General features: G+C 31.6%; 2 protein-coding genes across 5 annotated transcripts; one reads left to right on the forward strand and one right to left on the reverse strand.

The window, feature by feature from the left end:
- Positions 1 to 1,923: 1,923 nt before the first annotated feature.
- On the reverse strand, positions 1,924 to 9,860 carry LOC148604933 (conoporin-Cn1-like). Of its 4 annotated transcripts, none has more exons than XM_088549708.1 (5): positions 9,761 to 9,860; positions 5,039 to 5,263; positions 4,302 to 4,384; positions 3,664 to 3,932; positions 1,924 to 2,448 (listed from the first exon to the last, which is right to left on the reverse strand). In XM_088549708.1, the coding sequence occupies exons 2-5, from the start codon at positions 5,053 to 5,055 to the stop codon at positions 2,071 to 2,073; spliced, it is 747 nt and encodes a 248-aa protein (XP_088405834.1). In that variant the 5' UTR covers positions 5,056 to 5,263; positions 9,761 to 9,860; the 3' UTR covers positions 1,924 to 2,070. The 4 variants fall into 4 exon arrangements, with proteins under 4 accessions (XP_088405834.1, XP_088405833.1, XP_088405832.1 ...); XM_088549707.1 differs by having other exon boundaries at positions 9,717 to 9,858; XM_088549706.1 differs by lacking the exon at positions 9,761 to 9,860 and adding an exon at positions 8,228 to 8,243.
- Positions 9,861 to 16,360: 6,500 nt separating this feature from the next.
- LOC148604934 (conoporin-Cn1-like) lies at positions 16,361 to 19,812 on the forward strand. The gene is made up of 3 exons (XM_088550215.1): positions 16,361 to 16,496; positions 18,827 to 19,095; positions 19,385 to 19,812. The coding sequence occupies exons 1-3, from the start codon at positions 16,457 to 16,459 to the stop codon at positions 19,652 to 19,654; spliced, it is 579 nt and encodes a 192-aa protein (XP_088406341.1). The 5' UTR covers positions 16,361 to 16,456; the 3' UTR covers positions 19,655 to 19,812.
- The last annotated feature ends 870 nt before the right edge of the window (positions 19,813 to 20,682 follow it).

Raw genomic sequence — 20,682 nt, forward strand, 5'->3', positions numbered from 1 at the left:
TTTCATTTAAACAATGTATTTCTGACATAATATTTCGTGATATTGCACAATTGATGTCTTAAGTACAAATACTAGTGACGTCGCAGAAAATTGATTTCTGTCACAAAACTATAACAATCAGAGTCAATATTTACATGACTTATTGGTCTATTTGTAGGTATTTTCCTAAATTTAATAACTTTTAGAAAGACATCTTAAAACAAATACCAATAAATCCCTGAACCGATCTGCGCAACGATTTGACGGATCGATGACAGTTGACTGATTGATCGCTGACGGATCGATGACCGATGACCGGTGACCGATCTGATCGCAATTCTGTTATGTAAAATGACGTAAAATCTGTTTGAAAAAAAATAAATGTAAAATAAAGGAATGAACTGATGTATAAATATATACCATATGTAAATATGTGTAAATTTGACAAAGAAAACAATACAAACCGTACAATACAGTGACCGCTCTGTGGTCACGTGATGCGATCACCGGTTTAACGGATCGGTTTGACAGATTGGTGACTGACTGGACACTGATCGGTGACCGATGACCGCATTTGTTTGTGTTTTTTTTTTTTTTTTTTTTTTTTTTTTGAAAATATGAATTTCGAATTTTGATACTTCGACCTTTTTTTGTTATTCAAAACATACGCTCGTCTATAAGTAGCAGATGATAAGGGTCACTGAGCAACTGTTATAAAGCAGCTGATGTATTTCCTACTGTCTATGCCATGTTGCATTATTTCTGAGTTAGTAAACCAGGAGTTCTTCACGGATTTGAGGGATTTATTTTATTGTTGGTATTTGTAACATTAATGTGTGTGTACGGTGATGCATACGATAAAATATGCAACTAGAGAATGAAGTTTCCTGAAAGGTCCACACAATCCTATTGCATAATCACACGTGTTAGACTTCTTAAAACTAGGATTTGAAACAGGGTTATGTTGATACAAAATTAAAGTTATCACGAAACAAGTTTTATAGTCGTCATCCCCGATCATCCTGAATTTTTATGATATAATTATCTGTAACATAAGAACGGATTTTGTTCACTGTGTCATACATTTCTTTTTTTTTTCTCGTTCGTCTACTCCGGGCATGAACTTATGAGCAGATTTGCGGAGATTTTAAGAAAAGCAGAGTCTCACACTACCGGTTCACATGTTCCTTGCTTTACGTGTTATTTTGGTATGTCTTTGTCGTTTGTGTCAGTTTTCTTTGTGTTGTTTTTATCCTTGTAATATATACTTATGATTTTTTTATCGAATCTTTGCTCCGTTGATAGCTTTTTTACACACCTGATTCAAAGTAAAAGTTCATGTATTTTTTGCACCTTATCTAGTTACTATCCTTTTGTATTGACCTACATTTGTATTTTCTACATCATCTTCGCTGGGAACCATATTATTCCTAAATTGTTTCTGTATACACAATGTATTATTTTTTTTTCAAATCAAAGAACATATATACTGCTAAAAAATAAAGATATATTTGAGTCTTCATAAAGGCGATTCTTCACATTATTTGATAGAGATTCAGTTTTGGATATTCTCTATTTTGCAAATCATTATTGTAGAAATTCTTACAGATATGTATAAAGAACACATATCTGGTTTACCTTCATATTTCAAGATTGAAATTAAGGTCAGTTCATTTGTTTTTGTAATATCCAAAGACTTAAATTCAAATTTTCCCCAATAAAAGAGGTCTTTTCCAAAATAAATGTTAGTAAATTCACCATGTAAAGTTGTAAGTCAATTATAATATAAAAACGATTGATTTTACATCATTTTAAATACTGTATACTTATTGAAAATACATACTCCTGTATAATTTTGGAAACAGAACAGACAATAATGCTCCGTGTATTGGGTATGAATTTACTTTATTATTATTATTATTTTTTTTTTTGTATTTGTTTAAGTTTTTCAGTAGATTCAAACCTCTGATATATATTTTTTTAATTCATAATGATTATAATTAATATATATCAATACATCAATTGAATAAATGAAGTTGCTCAAATCTTTTAATAGTGCACTTCAACTTTTAAAATGCACTGTAAGAAGTACTAATGTTGATATGTTGTTGATAGATCAACTACATTCCTTGGCCTTAGAATTATAGATATTTCTGGCTTGCTACTGTTTCCCATAGAACCTTTGACTTCAAATTGGCCACTTTTGTCTTTAACAACAATTTGATGAGTGCTGTTGTCAAATGTATGAATTGTAAACTCTATGTTGTCATCTGTTTTGTTATGTATAATGGTTTTGTACCATTCATCATCATGCCTCTCTGTACCTTCTTTTGTAAACCCTATAGCCAAACTGTTGCTGCCAAAATATGGCGATGACCACACCACTAATAAACGTTGGTTGGTTCCATGAATACGCCACGAAAGCAAACCACTAGATCCACTTGGTGTGTAGCCGTATTTATGAGCAATCTACAGAAAATAATGTGGTCATCAACGTTTTTGTGTCATGCTTTTTATTCATATAAAGAGTCGATTATTTATTTTAGTTTAAAAGAAAGCGAAATCGTCCTTCCGTTGATCATTACAACTAATCATAAGTTAAATAAGTGAAAGTTGTGAATATTATAAATTGGCATACATACAACTTTAAATAACAGATAAATCATCCTTTATCTGTATTCAACATAAAAGATACACATCCTTTCATCAGTATGCAAACACTAAATGTATACATGGTATGATGCATACACCTCGCTATTGATTACTCTAGTGTTTGTCTTAAACAACCCTTAATTCGGAGAAGTTATACATCGCATCTATTCGAGCTAAAGCATACTACAGAAATTACAATGTCCTCCTTATATACTGACCTGAGATCGACCGAAAAGGAAAATTTATGACAAAATTATACGATAAACGTGACGACTTCTCCTTTGGTATCATCAACTTGTTTCTTTCATTTATGATAACCCCCTTTAGCACCTTCGGATGGAGTAAGTTTACATTTCACAACTCAAAAGTTATGCCAAAGCTTCCCAATATTACACTTTTTTAGACAGTGCTAGATTTCCTACAATAAGGCTTTTTGAAAAGAGCTGTTACAAATCATCACTACAAAATCGATTTGTGTACTGTGTTAAAGTTTTAGTTTTTCTGTTTCTTTCATCAACCCTGGACTTGGAAATTTATGAAAAACTCGTTAAGTGATTTAAAAAACAAACACGGAGGGCTTAGCCTACCAGTACAACTGGTCTAGTCTACTAGATCTGTTCGTAGAGCCTGGGTGCCTAATTACTTTTGTATTCATGTGCGTGTTACGTTTTAATTATTTCATGTTTTTGTTGCGTATGTTTTTTTTTGTTTCTTGTCGTTATCCCTTGATTATGATTTTCTTTCTTGATTATGATCTTAAGTCAGACATCATATATTCAAAAGTCAATTTTAAATGTTTCTAATTCTTTACATGAATATGGTGTGTATTCCGGTATATTTGTCCTGTTGTTGACTTAAATAAGAATTGCTATGGAAGATACTGATCATCACAATTTCATTGCCCATTTGTCAATGTTTGCCCTAAATAAAACGTGAGTGCTTACCGTGAAATAAATTCATACCTTGGCTTATTAAACTAACTGACACATTAAATTTAAAAAAAGGAGAAGAGAAAAATGTTGTTATGCCTACCAACGCCTCTTGCTTGTTCGGATTAATATCTATTACAGCTGAGGAAAGATAGCCAGATTCATTAAATGCGTGTGGATCTACTAACGGATATCTTGTCCAGTTCGATATTTGTAAACCAACGACAATGGAGTACTTTTTGTCTTTCATTAAGGTTGATAAATTAGACCCATCTTTGAATGATTGTCCTTTTCTAATCGACCCTTTCATTGTGCTTCTTAAATTTCTGAATTCATGATCGTCCCAGTTGCAAATCCTCTGCGTCTGTCGTTCTGTTATAAAATTCCAACTATATTAATTTGTTTGTGGTTCATTTCTCCAAATTTCATTTGATAACTGTAAGTATGAGTAAAATTAAAAACGAATGATGAGTTTGAACAATCGTACGCAACTGCATCTCTTGTCCTTCTTTATTTCAAACTACATATACATTGAAAGATATAATTGCCTCCGACAATCTTTAGATCCTAGTGAAAAGATAGTGTTTTGCACTTATTTTATACAGATATTTTAAAAATTCGGTGAAGGTCAAGGATGATAAAAAAAGAAAAAACGTAAGGTTTACACAAGATTTGCAAATTCCTTACAATGCATCTAATGAAGTATTTGTCTGCTCATTAAGTCATCGAAACTATCGTTACCTTCAAAATCGTAAGATGCTTCCATTGGATTGGACATACTTGGATTAGTTCGTTCGCCCATGGCTGTCGACCGTATTCGGTAACTGGATGAAAAACAGGTAAACGGTGATATCATTTTAAATTTTGAAATGAAAACGTGTTAGATACATGGTTTATATATAGAAATAGAACATGCATATGTTGATAACTTGATTATTTAATCAGTAAGCATACATATATAGCTTATTTTATCTAAGAGGAAAACTTTCTATCTTAAGTAATACTCAAAATTATAAATAAAAAACAATCAATGTTGCTGTCTTCACCATGAATTAAATCTTATTACTTATTTATTGTTTATATGTTTGAAAAAAATAACGATTTTTTTTTCACTTACCTGATCACACACAGGTTTTTTTATCAGTATACAATATATGTCATCTGACATGCAAGATAAGAGCTCTATAAGGTACGTTTGGTCTACAGGTTTTGACGAATATAATTTGTTGTGCTTTATAATAAAGATGTATTTTGTAGTTAAAGTCTATTTCCTGTATTTGAAGTAATAAGTCGATTTTCTCATGGCACCTTGTCGATTTGGATGACTGAGATATACGCTTCAAATCTAACAGTTTCCGCATGTTTTGTTTTGCAGCATAAGCCTTTGGTTAAACAGGAGTAAAAACATTGGTATTTTTGCTGTATCCTGAAAATCAGAGGAACATTTCAAATTTTTTTACAAAGAAATAAGAATTTACATCACATGACGTCCCATGCGGGTCCTGGTTTTAGACCCACAGCGGCGGTAAGCCTGTCGTAAAAATAGACTTAATTGTGCTCAGAATTCTGGCTAGGGCGCTCTGCTCACAGTCCATCTGTGTTGTGTGCCGACGATGGTTGAATGGAGTACCCCTTGCGTGCTTCTTGCTGCGGTCGTCAGGATTTAATACGGAAAACCTGACCGCAAAACATGGAAGTACACCCTGTTAGAAAGAATTACACACGTTAAATAACCCTGCTGTGGTATTTGACAGAAGAAGGCGCCCCGGGATCGCTGCAAGATGCTTTTTAGCCCGCCCCAAACTCTTCCTACTGTCAATAGTATTTTATACTCGTGAATTTTTATATCATCAAATCATTTTCGTTTTATCCTCTATTTCATGCTCACCGCCTGAATATAGTTAAAATATTACTGTTTGGGCGGCGTTAAACACCAACAATCAATCAAGTAATTATGGCACGACAGTTTATACATAATGCACATTTAGAAATATAAAAACTGTTGAAAAGTAGATTATGACGTCATCAACATCTTTGATGATTGAATAGTTCATTTTCTGGTTCAAAAATAAGACTATAAGGAATGACTGTTTTTTTTATTAAGTAGCTAAAATGTCAATGACCATCATACACATATTCAGTTTTTTGTTTTAGTGCAACACGAGATTTAAGTAATTTCTAAAGAGCGATAAAGGTTTTATAGTCAATCATTTGCCATGTTTTGGTTTCTAATCATTTAAAATACATATATGTTATTTTGTCTTTTAATAAATTAACTTATTTTATATTGTAATATAGAAATAAATAACTAGATCATGTTTTCCATCCTTTCATTAAAGTTTAATATATCAGTATTACATGTATAACCTTAACTTTGTCCACATTTAGTTTTTGTACATTTGTACAAGTAAGCGTCTTTATTATAACCGTCCATTAGGAAACATTTTCTAATGACAATTTAGAATCTTCCCTGTATCAATTTGATCCGATGGAGCAGTGTAGCGAATACAGTCGTCACACTCTGAGACATTGTATAATACTGATTTGTTGTGCCATGCATCATTATCTCTCATTATCATCCTCTATCCCACATAATAACACCTAGATGAACTTTCCCGTACTACCATACATCATGTACTAAGTTACAGCCCTAGATTAATCCTACGAGGAGGAATGACCCGGCCAGCGAAAGCTATATTTTTACATAGCCTAGCTGGCCGAGTGGTCTAGGGCGCTGCACTTAGTGCAGGCGGTGTTGCCATAGATGTCACAGCGGTACGAGTTCGAGTCCCATGACTTCGCAAATTTGACAGTTCTAACATTGTTTTTTAGCATTGTAGCGAATAGAGTCGTCACATTCTGAGACGTTGTATATATATTTATATATATATATACTAAAAAATGCTTCAGTTGATTAAATCAAGAAATAAGTGTGCAAAAGAGTAATCAACGGAACCAAGGTTAAAGCGGTAATCAAAAGAATGTAATACAGGGACAAAGACCAGACATGGAAAACAGACATACACAACAAAGAACATAAAGTAACAAAAATCATACATACAAAGTAACAAAAGCAAATGTGCAACTTGGACTCCACTAAAAACTGGGAGCACCGGTAGGGTAAGCGTCCTCTGCTTTTCTAGAAACACCCACCTAGTTGCTCATAAAACGTCATGTCCGGGGTAGACAAACGAGGAAAGGAAAACTATGACCCGTTGAATAAATCAGTTTTCATGGTGCAGATGGATACACCGTAACGATCCACGAGTTCATGATGACGACCATAAAACTTCTGTAGTGATGAATTCAATCTTACAGCAATATAACCCTTTTCCAGAAACCTATTTGTTAGAGTTCTAGCTCGATGCAAAAAGTCTGCGTAGTTTCGGCAAGCTCTGGCATAACGTATGAGTTATGATATGAACGCTCCATACGCAGGTGCTGAAGGGATGTTGCCTCAGATGAAAGAAAAGTTGACAATTCTGAATGAAAAGTCATCACGTTTGTCGTAAAGTTTTCTTTTACCATCTATTTCTAAAATTATTACTACCACAGCCTACAATAATGAAATCAGTATTGCAATATTTTATTACCGCTTTTGTTCAAATCATAAAAATAATATCAGACTAACACGAAACGAATCTGGGGCATTAGAACGTATTGTGTTTTAAATCTATTTATGACTAATCTTTCTTTGTTGCTTAGAAAGACTAAATGCTTAACTGCATCGCAAAAAAGCTTCTTAATATTCGAGTATTAACTCCAACCATTGCTGATTTACATTGACAATAACAACGTGCATGCACAAAAACGGTAGCCATTTAATATAGTTCATAATGTTCATAATAATTTTGGTATCATTTATTCTAATTAATCACAGTTAATGGATTTATCTTGAAAAAAAAGTAATTAATATATTTCAGTTGTTACACATGTTTCTTTATAACACGAAAAATGAAACAATAATACTGAATAACAAATCGTTTGCTTTCAAGCTTTCAAGACAAAACGGGCGCTACCATTAATTTCCAGAATTTACATCTTTTGAGAGAATGAACGAATAAATGACATTCAACATAATGATGAATTCAATGAAAAGAATCTGATGAATATCGGGGAGTGCGTCTAGAAAAGCAGAGGAAGCTTACGCTACCGGTGCACCTGGTCCATGCTCCCAGGTTTTAGTGAAGTCCAAACTGCACATTTACTTTTGTTACTTTGCATGTATTACTTTAGTTATGTTACCTATCCCTTTGGTTGAGATTTTATTGTGAAAGCTCACCGAATCAACCGCCGCAGGTAGCAATGTAACCTCACTCTGACTCCGAGTCAAACAGACTTCGCTTTAACCCCTTTAAGTACTGCGTGCTTGTCTTAGAAGTGATAATCATTTTTAAAGCCTTTGGTGTGACTCAGTCAGGATCGAAAACACGGCCTCCCGTACCAGAGGCGAGCACGCTACCCTGAGACACAGAAGAGATATATTAGAGTTTTAAGTAAGATGCTTAATTGATGTAAAAGTTAAATGCTGAATTTATTTTTGTTGGAATTTTATTTATTTAACCAAAATCATTATGTTCAGATCCAACTGCTTAACAAATGAAGTGATATCCTTTTCAAAATTCTAATTTCTACAATATCATAATAAATTGATTAATTATAAATACTATGTGTACTCCAATCTGAAGACCTTTCTTTATCTGTGGACTCATTTTCCAACAATCCTTTTTTTCAATCTGTGAACAAATATTCTTTATCATAGCTTAACGATAAATATTACCCTCATGGGTAAGGATAAACAATTGCTTTGAAGACATTTTATATCCTCCAAAGTCAACCTTAAGGGTTACACCAGGAAATCTTTTTGTTTATCTTTTCTGTAACTTCATTGGATTTCACCAAACTCCATACACTTATGTTCCGAACACTCAAATCAAACAAATATTGTGTATTTATCATCCACTGTTTATATTTCAACAAATCAACGACACTTGGCACAACTTTGTCGATAATAAGCATAGAGGTCCTCATCTATGCTAATAGTTAATGTTGCAAAATCCGCAGCAATACGGTAAAAAACGTTTGGCCTTGTAGATTTTCGTATTTCCCTTAAATGATGAAATTATCGATTTGGCAGTTTTATCCGTATTCAGTCAAATATATTCTAGTTATTTGTAAATTTTGGATCAAGTCAGTATCGAAAACCAATGGTCTAATATTCGGTATTTACATAATGTATCTAGCAAAGTCGTAGTGTAAGATCACAAATGAAACTAGATCAGAACTGTGCTTAAAGTTTAAGCCATTTATAAACTGGTAGACCCAAAACCCCTAGTGATTCGTCATTCAATTCAACAAAATCATAGTGTGTACCAATAATTAATATATATCCCTGTTCAGACACCTCGAAAGGTGCATCTAATTGATATTTGAGTTTCAAAGGATTGCCAAATTTAATCTACTCAGAAACGGAAGAGATTTGGGAAAAATCCAAAAGAAAATCAAAATAAAAAAAGCCTAGAACAATACAACAAGGTGTATGATTTAAGACAGATTATACTTATTACATTGAGCATTCTTTTAGTCACCTTACAAATTTAACAGACATATATATTTTCAATGAACTGATAATTCTTAAAATGATGTAAAACAGTATGTTTCTAATATATTTAACAGTGTTTTGACATATTAAATTGTATAGTAACATTAATTACAACCATTAGTTGAATAAAACATCTTTTAAAATGAAATTTTGGTGGGACAATGTTCTGTAGAAATGTAATGGGAATTTAAGTTTTTTTTAAATTATTTCCAGAAAAAAAGTTCTGTTTAAATATGAAAGAATGTCATTTTATGTGTTCTCTGTATGTTATCTACCAGTTTTTATAGTTTGCACGATAGCGACATACCCAAAAGAATCCATAAAAATGCCTTTTATTAAGCTTATTTATCTTACAATATGGATCGGTTACCTTTGTTTTTTTTTAATTAACAAATTCTAAAGTATGTTCCTTCAAGGTAATCGTCCAAATTAAGAAACAAAAACATATTCTACTAGAATTATTAGGTATGATCTCCCTTGCATCGAATACCCGCAATCAACAAAACATCTTTCCACCTTAGTTTAATAAAATGATATTTCAAAAATTAACTTACCTGTAGCAATCTGAACAGCAAAACCATAAAATAGATCAACCTACCAAAACTATCAAAGAATCCCAAAACCAAACACAAAGAGTTGCATAAATGTGTGAATGTTGCAGGTAATCTTTTGAAAAAAAAATAATATGATTATACAATGACACAGATTAAGCATGATTTCTAATATGATTTTGTGTTGATATTTCAAATAAGCTTTAGGAGTTCATTGTATGTTTATATTTATCTCTTTTGTAAGGAGTATTATGCTTATGTTATTCCCAAATCAATGTTAAATGTTGTCCTAAAAGGTACGGATGAGCTACCTCTCTTTTATACTTAATATGTACGAATTTATGGAAAGGGCAAGCTTAAGGGACAGTACCAGACGACGTAAGTTATGTTTGTCTCGCTCCCTAATTTCAAAACAAAAACACATTTAGCATTTTAAATATATACGTTGGTATCAGAAAATTAAATGAAGTACTTCTCTGTATATGGCCACATTATTTCCGTTGATAATTTAAATCATATTTTGACCTACTGCAGATTAAGTTTAGATTCGTCATGCTACAGCTACCAGTTGAAAAATGGTAGCCTCAATTAGAATACAAATTGATAGAAATCGGTTTATAATCAGTATGTTCCGTAGTGTTGATTTGATGCAAAAAATAGGCATGCTCTCATTGAAAGTCCTTCGTCTGTGATAAATTGGTAATACGGTCTGAAAATGCATTGAAATTGTTTTTGTAACGATTTGAAAATAAGACACTCAACTTAAAAAAACTGACCAAACGCTGGAACATTGCTGATCCCCATTTTCAAGTTTTAAGAGACTATCCATTTAGAAACCAGGCAGTTACTATATAGATTCACATGGTAATTTCTATCCCTCGGAATTTTTGTTCAGATGTAATGCTTATATCATTAATATGTCTAAAAGATGAATATTTTTGAAAACAAAATTTGTCATATGGCCCTCACTGCCTGGTTTTTGCGCGGACACCCTCTACAAAGACATAAATTCGTTAAAATTATTAAATTTCATTATTTTCAGCCCTCTTAGTAGTATTTTCTTGTATTCACTTTGTGTTTCGAACGCTTAAGGCTATTACTTCTTCATCCGTGATAAAAAAAAAATATATTCATCGAATATGTTTGACTTGAGTATATTTCTGAATTTACTATTTTCTTTGATTGTCTACAATTCTGTTGAGGTTAGATATTCTATTATATCTTTGTGTCATCTATAAGCTATTATCGGCTGTCTTGGAAACAATGCATAACGTTATTTGTCGTTTTTTAATAAAATATTAGTGCTTTCTTAAACATCTCCCTAGTTGTGAAAACATTGGATTGAATGCATTAAAAAAAAGTCGCCAAGGGAAGGAAACATAGAGTTAATAATCTGTTTATTTCCTAGAAATCACTGCAAATACATTTAACAGTAACAATAAGGTTGACAACAATATATTAAAAAAACATCTGACATTTAGATATTAAATATTGACCAGCGTCTATTATATTACACCTCTAAACCAAGTAAAATAAACAAATTTTCAACAAATAAATGGGTACACTCCTAACCCTTAACTGGCTTTTTAAATCTTATTGACCACATTATTTTTTGTAGCACTAAATATAGATGAATTGACTTCTGATTACACAATATTTTGCAGATGAAAGGGCTTGTATGACCATATCATATTATTATTATTATTATTATTATTATTATTATACACTATTTATATAGCACTTTATATATATTACCCTCAGATCGTTCAAGACCAGGTCATGCTTGTATAACTTGACAACCTATAACTCAGACATTGTCGCATCCCATCACGACAAGGACGCCCCTGTTTTTGTTTTTCAAGATTTTTAAGTGAGTGGCGGATAACAAGATTTTGGAAAGACATGGATTGAATACAAACGTAGCACGGGATGCAGCTGATAGACATAAAAGAAAACTGCGTCCACACAAAATATAGATGCTAAAATTTGCATGAAAATATTCGAAAAGGCGACAAAAAGCTGAACTGCTGACAACAATAACCACAACAGGACCGCTTGGCACAAATATTTGATTAAATATGATAACAAATACTCAATTACATGAAGGCTATTAAGCACAGATATTTACACATGAAAGAGGATAATTTACATGTACAATGCACATTCATACTGCTCCTCTAGAGCAGTGCATCATAGTAATTCATCAGGTAACAGTTTTGATATAGAAACGGGTATTTTAAGTGTTTATATCTTTTTGGCGTATGGGTAGGTGTACACTAAATGCAAAAAGAATGATGAAATATTTACATTATACATGTATACATAAACAAACAACTTAGGCAATAGGATTTTATACACAAAAAAGGCGTTAAAATTGACATAAACATTTTGCTTATATTTACTTATATAAATGTATATGTTTTGGAGATTTTTTAGATTTTTTTTGGATAGAGTAAGCAGTCTTGAGAGAACTTTGTTAGACAGAACTGTGATTAATCATTGCTTTAGATAAAATACTAAGTAAGTACATTCACGTATATACATGCAAGTGCATAGCAGAGGCTTTAGGAAAATCGAACTTCAATTTAAAATTATTTCAGAATTTATTTGATGAACAAGAGGCTCGCAGGAGACTGAATGGCTCAAGTGGTTATTGTTTTGTCTTTTAAGGGCAAAAACTCTAACAAGGAGCTGTCAAACAATTTTGACTAAGGAACACTTTATCATAAGGATCATTTCATCAACTGAACTTTCACTCGATCTAATATAGTTTACAAGATATTGGCTGAAAACCGCTAAAAACATAATTTCTTGCCTTTTAAGGGGAAACTCTCTAACAATAAGTCAGCCAACAAGTTTAATCCACGCAAACTTTGGTATGTCGTATCATAAGGGATTTTTACGGCAATTGAGTTTTATTCTATTTATCATAGCTTTCAAGATATTGGCTGAAAACTGTTAAAAAACATTTTTTCACCGTTCAAGTGCAATAACTCTTCTAAGGAGTCGTGTCACAACTTAGATCTATAGATACTTATTTCGGCGTTTTGATCATGATCATTTCAGCAACAAAAATATTTGGTTAAACCTAATGATTATATATGCGAGAAAATAATGTCGAACCCTATGTTCTATTTCCAGTAATGGAGGTCATGTTTTTTTTTTGTTGGCAAATCATAAATCACCACATCAGTTCTATGCAGGATACCAAAAAGAACATTCATTCCAAGTTGGTTCCAGTGATCAAGTAGTGACAAAGGAGAAAGTTTTGGAAAGAAATAACATTAATAAAGCAAAAAAAAAAATTTTACCACAGATGAATCTCATCATGCTGAAAAAAATATCTAGCAGGGATTTGGCTAAACAACACAATTTTAGATATATTTGCAAAAAACTACGGTTTCTTTGGAAACGGCGGCCATCTTTTACGACGAATCGAAAATCTCCACATGAGTTTTATGCAGGATACCTCAAGGAATATTCATACCAAGTTTAGTTCCAATTGTTTAAGTCGTGTTTTGAAAATGAAAAGTTAACGACGACGGACGACGACGACGCACGCCAAGTGATGACAATAGCTCAAAAGGCTTTCGGTCAGTTGAGCTAAAATGATCATTCTTTGGCATAAAGTAGAGATAAAATCTCTTTGATTAATATATCCATTTTACGTGCTAGGGGGTAATTTGGGTTTCAGGGTTATATTACACGAATGGCCAGGTACATTATCAAGTGATGGTTAGCTTGGTCACATAATTCATGTACATTTGAAGTTGGAGTTTTTAAGTGGTTTTCAAGTGATTTTTTGAAAGTGTTTTGCTAAATGCACATAGAGATCCAGCGTTAACCGAGAAATCCTTTTTCCTGTGGAAAAATACATAAATGTGCAATTTCAGTTTCAATTTTTTTTTTTAAGAAAACGCTGAATATCACTTTAAGATAAGTAGCAAAACTGTGAAATAAATGCTATTTTATTTACTGAATAGCCTTCCAGGCGTTTTTTTGCATTTTTTCTCAATATTACTTTTTTTAATTTAATGCATAAATTTGAAATTTGCAATATGATTTACATTATTATTAAGTTTTCTTCCGAATTTATGATAATATTTTCACTGATTATTTCAGTATGCCGCATAAGGTCTTATGGGCCCTCATCTTTTGGAGAATTGACGATTTGATATGATGGTTGGGGCGTTGAATTGGGAAAATCGGGAAACCGACTGAAAAGTGTTTAGCAGTTTAAGATTCTGTCAATGTTGAAAATGGCCAGATTCCAAGTGCAATTTAAAACGTATTATCATGTGACTCAATAATAATGTTCAATTGTCATTATCAAATGAACTAAATTTTAACAAATAAAAGTCGTTTTGAAATTTCTAGTGATTTCTATTTAAACTGTTTTATTCTCAGTTGTTCAAAAATCATATTCAAATGGTTTTACATTCTATCAATTATACCTTGAACCAATGCAGTTCAAAACACTGTCGTTGATGGACAAAGTTTGTTAGATATGCAAAGAAGAATAGGCGTTAACGGCATTTATTGTTTTAAAATGCAACTGAAATTGAGTATGAAGGGTATTCGGCGGAAACAAAATTCTAGCGGAAATTAAAAGTTTGTATTCCAGGGACAAAGAACAGAACATAAAATAACTAAAATAATACGAACAAAGAAACAAAAGTAAATGAGCAACACGAATTCCACTAAAACTGGGACCATGGACCAATAAGTGTGTGAAAAGTATTGCTAATTGTGTATTTGAAGATTACAATCAATATATAGTATCAAGGAATCAAAACTAATAGCAAATCAAAATCATTTTGGGTTCTCTGGACTTTATCCTTGGGAAGAAGTGGTTTTCATGCCACATGAACATTCAATATCTCGGGAGATGGTATGAAATTAAAGAGTTATATTAACATGCTTAGAATGGCCACTGGTTGAATACCATTAAATAGGAATGCATTCATACATAATGAACATGCAAATCATATGAGGTCACTAAACAATCACTTCAATGGAAATAATTGGATAGCGCTTAGTAATGGCATCTCCTTAAAATAATAATCTAAATCAATAATGTCATGTAAGCAATAAATGTAGGATGCATCAATGAATCAATGAGCGTTTGTAAATTAAGTACTTCGTGTGATGCATATAAACACAAATCATCTTTAAACATAATTATACTTGAAAAAAAATCGATTTAATTTTATAAGCTTATGTCAGTGTTGAGGGAAGGTCTGAACAGGGTAAAATGTTTTGGATCAATAGAACAACTGACCTCAATGCTAACCAAATTACGAATGGGAAATGTATACATGTCCAAACTTTTTTTTATTCAGAACCATGGCCACGAAAACACACCGCTTAATCATGTTCAATAGTCCTTGTCAATTTCTTTATTACATGTATCAATAGACAAAGCTGCAAAATGAAATAGGAAATAAACAAGCACGAAAAAGCAGACAGATATGGCAGAGAGGGAACCTTAACTATTTTTTTTCAGCTAAAGCTCTTCTTTTTATACCATTAGTAGATCGTATGGACGTAGACGCTATTGAAATCATTGATTGCGTTAGCTCATAGAACTTTCACAAAAATTAACCAAAAAACATCGATATCCTAACATAATAAAATATATATCACATTACTTGAATAGTTTATCATATGTAAAAAATATATATTGTTCAAAAAGACAAAAAAACTTTAAAATTCTCAGCAGTTTTTTGTTTAACGATGTTTAAATGTAGCACCCATGTGATGTCATTTCTATGAAATACATTAAACAAACTTTTTATTCTCTTAGTATTCATATATATTTATTACAACAAAGTTAGTGTTTTTAGCCAAAATTATAACCTACACAGCCTTATGTCTCACATATGATAATCATATGGAGCTCGATTGATATGAAAATCATATGGTAATCATATGAAAATCATATGATATTGAACATATGATAGTCATATGATTATCATATGATTCTCATATGGTAATCTTGGCTTGAAAACAAATGACAATCATCTGTTTGTGAAAAAAATATGATTATCATATGATAATCATGCGATTATCATATGTAAACCGAAAGATTTGATTATCATATGGTGATCGATTTATATGATAATCATATGATGCAAACCATATGATTCTCATGTATGGCACATTTGCCTGCATTATGCCCCGCACCGAGAAATCCACAGTATAACAAAAACAAACAACTTAGAATATGATAATGTAAGGGTACAATAAGGGTCATATTTGTCCCCTTTTCACGATAGAAAATTATAGTAAATGACAAAAATTCAATATGCAAAGCTATTATCTAACTTTTTGTTTCGCTCCTATCGAAGTTATATTTTGTAATCATAAACAATAAGTTCGGCTGAGAATGGCAATAATTGAATACATGTTCCAAAAAGAGTCTATTTCCGGAATATTTGATAGAATATTCGCAGATTTACAAATTTTGAAGATCATTTCATCATAAAAAGATGAATTCTTATGAATGTGATTGAACAACCTAAATCATTCATTTAAAATTCTAAATAACAGAAAGAAAAAAGATTCTCCATATCAATTTCCAGTCATGCAGGGGAACCCAGTATGGGTGTTATCGCACTGTCATTATCTTACATAAACATTGCACAAAATTTTAATCTTTAGGCATTTATATGTATGACATTGGTATCATGCGCACAATAACACAAAATGAGTTAGATATCTATGCTTGATAACTTACACAAATGGATTCTTCATGCAATGGTCGGGATAATGAATCATATGGTATGTATATAAATATCGTGATATAACTTGATGGAAAATGCATTTATTTTGTTTTACTATTGAGAATTGCAAACAAAACAATTTGTCTTAACTGTTTGTGAAAATATGTTCGAATCTAAATATGATCTCAACCTTAGAATTCAAAAGGTTTGATATATATTCAGTTAAATCATTGTTATGACTTGTAAGGATTAGCAAAATACATAGCCAAATGTGCCACATATGACAATCATATGGAGCACGATTCATATGATAAATATGATAATCATATGGTAATCATATGACAATCATATGATATTGAACATATGATAGTCATATGATTATCATATGATAACCATGCGATAATCATATGTATACTGAAACATATGATTATCATATGGTGCTCGATTTATATGATAAACATATGGTGCTCGATTTATATGATAATCATATGGTGCTCGATTTATATGATAATCATATGGTGCTCAATTTATATGATAAGCATATGATGCAAAGCATATGATTCTCATGTGTGGCACATTTGCCTGTGCCACTTTCTGAAATCAACTCGGTGAAAATGTCTTTTTTTATCATTAATAATCAATGGTATCATTTATCGAAAGTGTTGGAGTAATTTCACTTAAAACATGTCCTCATATCAGTGTTGGAGCTATACCACTTCTGGTTCTATTATTTTGTACTCGTCACTTGCTTTACAAAAACAAAAACAAACAAAAATGTCTTGCTCAAGTAAATGATAGAGAATGGTTTAATTGACCGACCAAAAATACCACAAATACATCATGCAGGGGAACCCAGTATGGGTTTATCGCACTGTTATTATCTAATTACATAAACATTGCACAAAACTTTATTTTTAGACATTCATATGCATAACATTGGTATCAAAAGTACAATAACACTAAATGATTTAGATATCTATGCTTGATAATTTACACAAATGGATTCCTCAAACAGTGATCGGGATAATGTATCAGATTTTGAACTCGCCATGTACTTTACTAAAACAAAAACAAACAAAAATATCTTGCTCGAGTAAATGATAGAAAATGTTTTAATTGACCGACCAACAAAACTATAAATGCATTATGGATATTAAACATCTATAGACAGCATGTTGTTGTCCCTTCAATAATTTGCAGGTATCAATCAAAAGTTTTTTGTTGGAACAAAGCATTCCAAAAACAAATAAATAAAGAGAAAATTTACAATTTATAGATAAACAAAGTGCAGTTATTGAATTATAGAATAATACTTCTGTTTATCAGCATGCTAAGGACATTTTTGCTTCTCGTCATTTAGAAATACAAATCCGTACAGTTTTTTTTTTTTGTTTGTTTGTTTTTTTTTTCTGAAAAGGAATACGGTCATGTTTTGTTATATCTTAGTCTAGGGATACTGATGAGAGGTTACTCCATGAAACACGTTTATATCATATTGAACTTTGCAATATATATTATGGATATTTTTTGTTTTGTATTTTGAACTGATTTGACATTTAAAAATATATTTCGGTAAAAGGACCAAAGAGTCAGCATTGATACATTTCAAACATGTCATAATCCTAAAAAAAATGGACGTCATCACAGGTAACAAAGATAATCTAGACACACATTGTAGCGAACTTAGCAAAACAGTTTACACATTAAATAATGAAAACAAAACATCACACAAAAGACTTCAGCTCTTGTAATATGAACTTACAGGCTCTCTGATAATGTAAACATGTCCCGCTCCGTCAATGGTACCCGTCAAAAAATTGTATCGAAATTGTATTGTTTATACTCATCAAATATACAATAAGAAAGTTTACATGTTATATATTGTACATCACTGCGAACGTCGGCGGGATCTGCATTCAATATACACGATATGCTAATGAAGTTTGTAAATGTATAATGAAAAGAGTTATACGATGAAATCTCATACTTAAAATCATGTTTTAAAAAATAGCTTTAGTGCTAACTATTTTAAAAGTATTGAAATAAAAATGATAAATCTCATCACACCACCATCCAAATAATACACAGAAAGTAGAGTAATATCTACGAGCGTAAACTAAGGAAGTCATTGCGACTAAAAAATCTTGTAACTTATCATGTCATAGATTAAAATCATATTTCAAGCAATAATTGTTTGGTCAATTTACAGGTTACTTAATTATTAAAGTTGTGTCTTGATAAACAAAAACTAAGTTAGTTTTCCTTTAACATTGATAGTTAATAATAAGATGAGTTTGTCGAAAAACCGACTTACCAGATGCTTCTTTTAGATAATTGAAAATTAATACCGTTAATAATGTAATGTTTAACATGTTTTTTTTTTTTCAGATCTCAAGACGCGCACAGGACGCAATAAGGTGGACTGGAATAGCCACAGAGCGGATGATTTGAACATATTAATAAAAAAAGGCTCGTCATTTCCAACTGACTCGGGTGACCTTTCTGCTTTGATTAGGAATCAAAACTACAGTATTGTTGTCGGTATACAGATTACAAACTTGACCAAATACAGCTTGATTGATCCACATTCAAGAGTTATTTTTGGTTTTTCGCCTCAACCTGCCATTCGAGTTTCACCTGGAAAAATGGAAGCTATAGTAGGTAAAACTGCATCGAAAACAATGCTATTAATATCAAATTCGAATGAAGTTCAGGATTTATGGTTTTCAATATTGAAAATACATGTATACATTTTTATCCTTTAGAAAATGAATAAATTTTATAAATGTATATATAAATAGATCTGTTAAAATGTGTTATATATATTTCGTTATTATATGTTAATATATTATTTATTATAACCTTAATTTCTTCATCATTTAGCGTTTTTTAATACGCAAAAGTAAGTGTTTTTTTTATATTATTATTGTCCATAATTTTACATAGATTGCCCACAAGCGCAGTTTTGCACTAAGTGGAACAAATGGCACAGTGAGTTGGTTGATAGCAGACAAGAAAAAAAGGATATTTGTACTTTGGGATTGTCCGATCATTGGCAGAAGTACGGTGGCTGTTGGGTTTACAACCAAAGGCACTGAAAAATTCGACGAAAGCTGGTATAATACTATTGCTGGAGGAAAGCAGTTTAAAAACCTTATCTATGAATATTCACTTTTTCATAAAGAGAGTATAGAGTTATTATTAAGATGGCAATAAAGAATTTCAGCTAACTGCCGTAATGGGTCAAGGAAGCACGCCGCAGATCAACGTGACATTTAGACCTAATTATGAAGATGACCTTGCATTTAACAAATGAAAGAATACGTACTTTAACAAGATGAAAATTACTAATAAAAATACTAAATGATACAGAAGCGTGTGTAAAATGATATACCTATTGGTTCTATTAAGTAACAATCCATATAAAATTAAGACACTGCCTAATGTAAAGGTTAATCATGGTGTAGAAAAAAAAACAAAAACAAAAACAAAAAACAAAACAAAACAAAACAAAAAACAAAAACAAAAACCAAAAAAAAACAAATAGTGTTTTTTTTTTTTTTTTTTGCCTATATGTACCATAATTTTGAGGAACAATAGTCCTTTCTGTATTCATATCTGTACATTGATCTCAAATTAAAATCATCCAAATCAAATCTAATCCGGAACGGTAGCCCTGGCAAGTTGCCAATTTCATACGTAATCTACACAATGTTTATCTCATAAGTGCAATAGCAATATAACAAACTAAGACCGATTTTGTGATTTTGTGGTCTGTACATGTAATCTTTACTGAGTTAGAAATTAAAGTGAATTTTTTGTGGCTTTTGACATGCATGAATCACCTCTTGTTTATTTTGTATATACTTAAACTGACACAATGGAAAGTTTAAAACATAATCGAGTTTGTTTTAGTTTTGTGCTCCTGTTATTGTTCTTGGTTACTTTTCGGTGCGAGTTTTTGTATTGGTTCTATTACCTGGAAATTTTTGTTACATTAAATATTCATTTGTTGCTGTTTAATTGGTAGTGCGTACAATATTTAGCATATCGAATTTTACAATATATAAAACTGGTATTTTTTTGTATTTAAGAACCACTGGGTCGATACCACTTCTGGTGGACCTCATGTTCCCGAGGTTGTTCACCAACCCAGTAATCAGACTTGTTTCTGACCCCGAATAATATCAATTTTATCTACCCTATTTATGACATCTTGCAGTATTCCAAATTTTAAAATATGT

Source organism: Perna viridis, chromosome 10 (genome assembly GCF_037379345.1).
Source record: "Perna viridis isolate PV_CMFRI_1.1 ecotype Kerala chromosome 10, ASM3737934v1, whole genome shotgun sequence".
Lineage (NCBI taxonomy): Eukaryota > Metazoa > Mollusca > Bivalvia > Mytilida > Mytilidae > Perna > Perna viridis.

Coding starts and splice junctions, on each gene's coding strand:
- LOC148604933 (XM_088549708.1), bottom strand. Junction 3,933..4,301: donor AGCATCTTACGATTTTGAAG/GTAACGATAGTT, acceptor ATTTTATAACAG/AACGACAGACGCAGAGGATT. Junction 2,449..3,663: donor CGAACAAGCAAGAGGCGTTG/GTAGGCATAACA, acceptor TATTTTCTGTAG/ATTGCTCATAAATACGGCTA.
- LOC148604934 (XM_088550215.1), top strand. CDS start 16,457: ATGGATTCTTCATGCAATGGTCGGGATAATGAATCATATG. Junction 16,497..18,826: donor TCGGGATAATGAATCATATG/GTATGTATATAA, acceptor TTTTTTTTTCAG/ATCTCAAGACGCGCACAGGA. Junction 19,096..19,384: donor CTGGAAAAATGGAAGCTATA/GTAGGTAAAACT, acceptor AATTTTACATAG/ATTGCCCACAAGCGCAGTTT.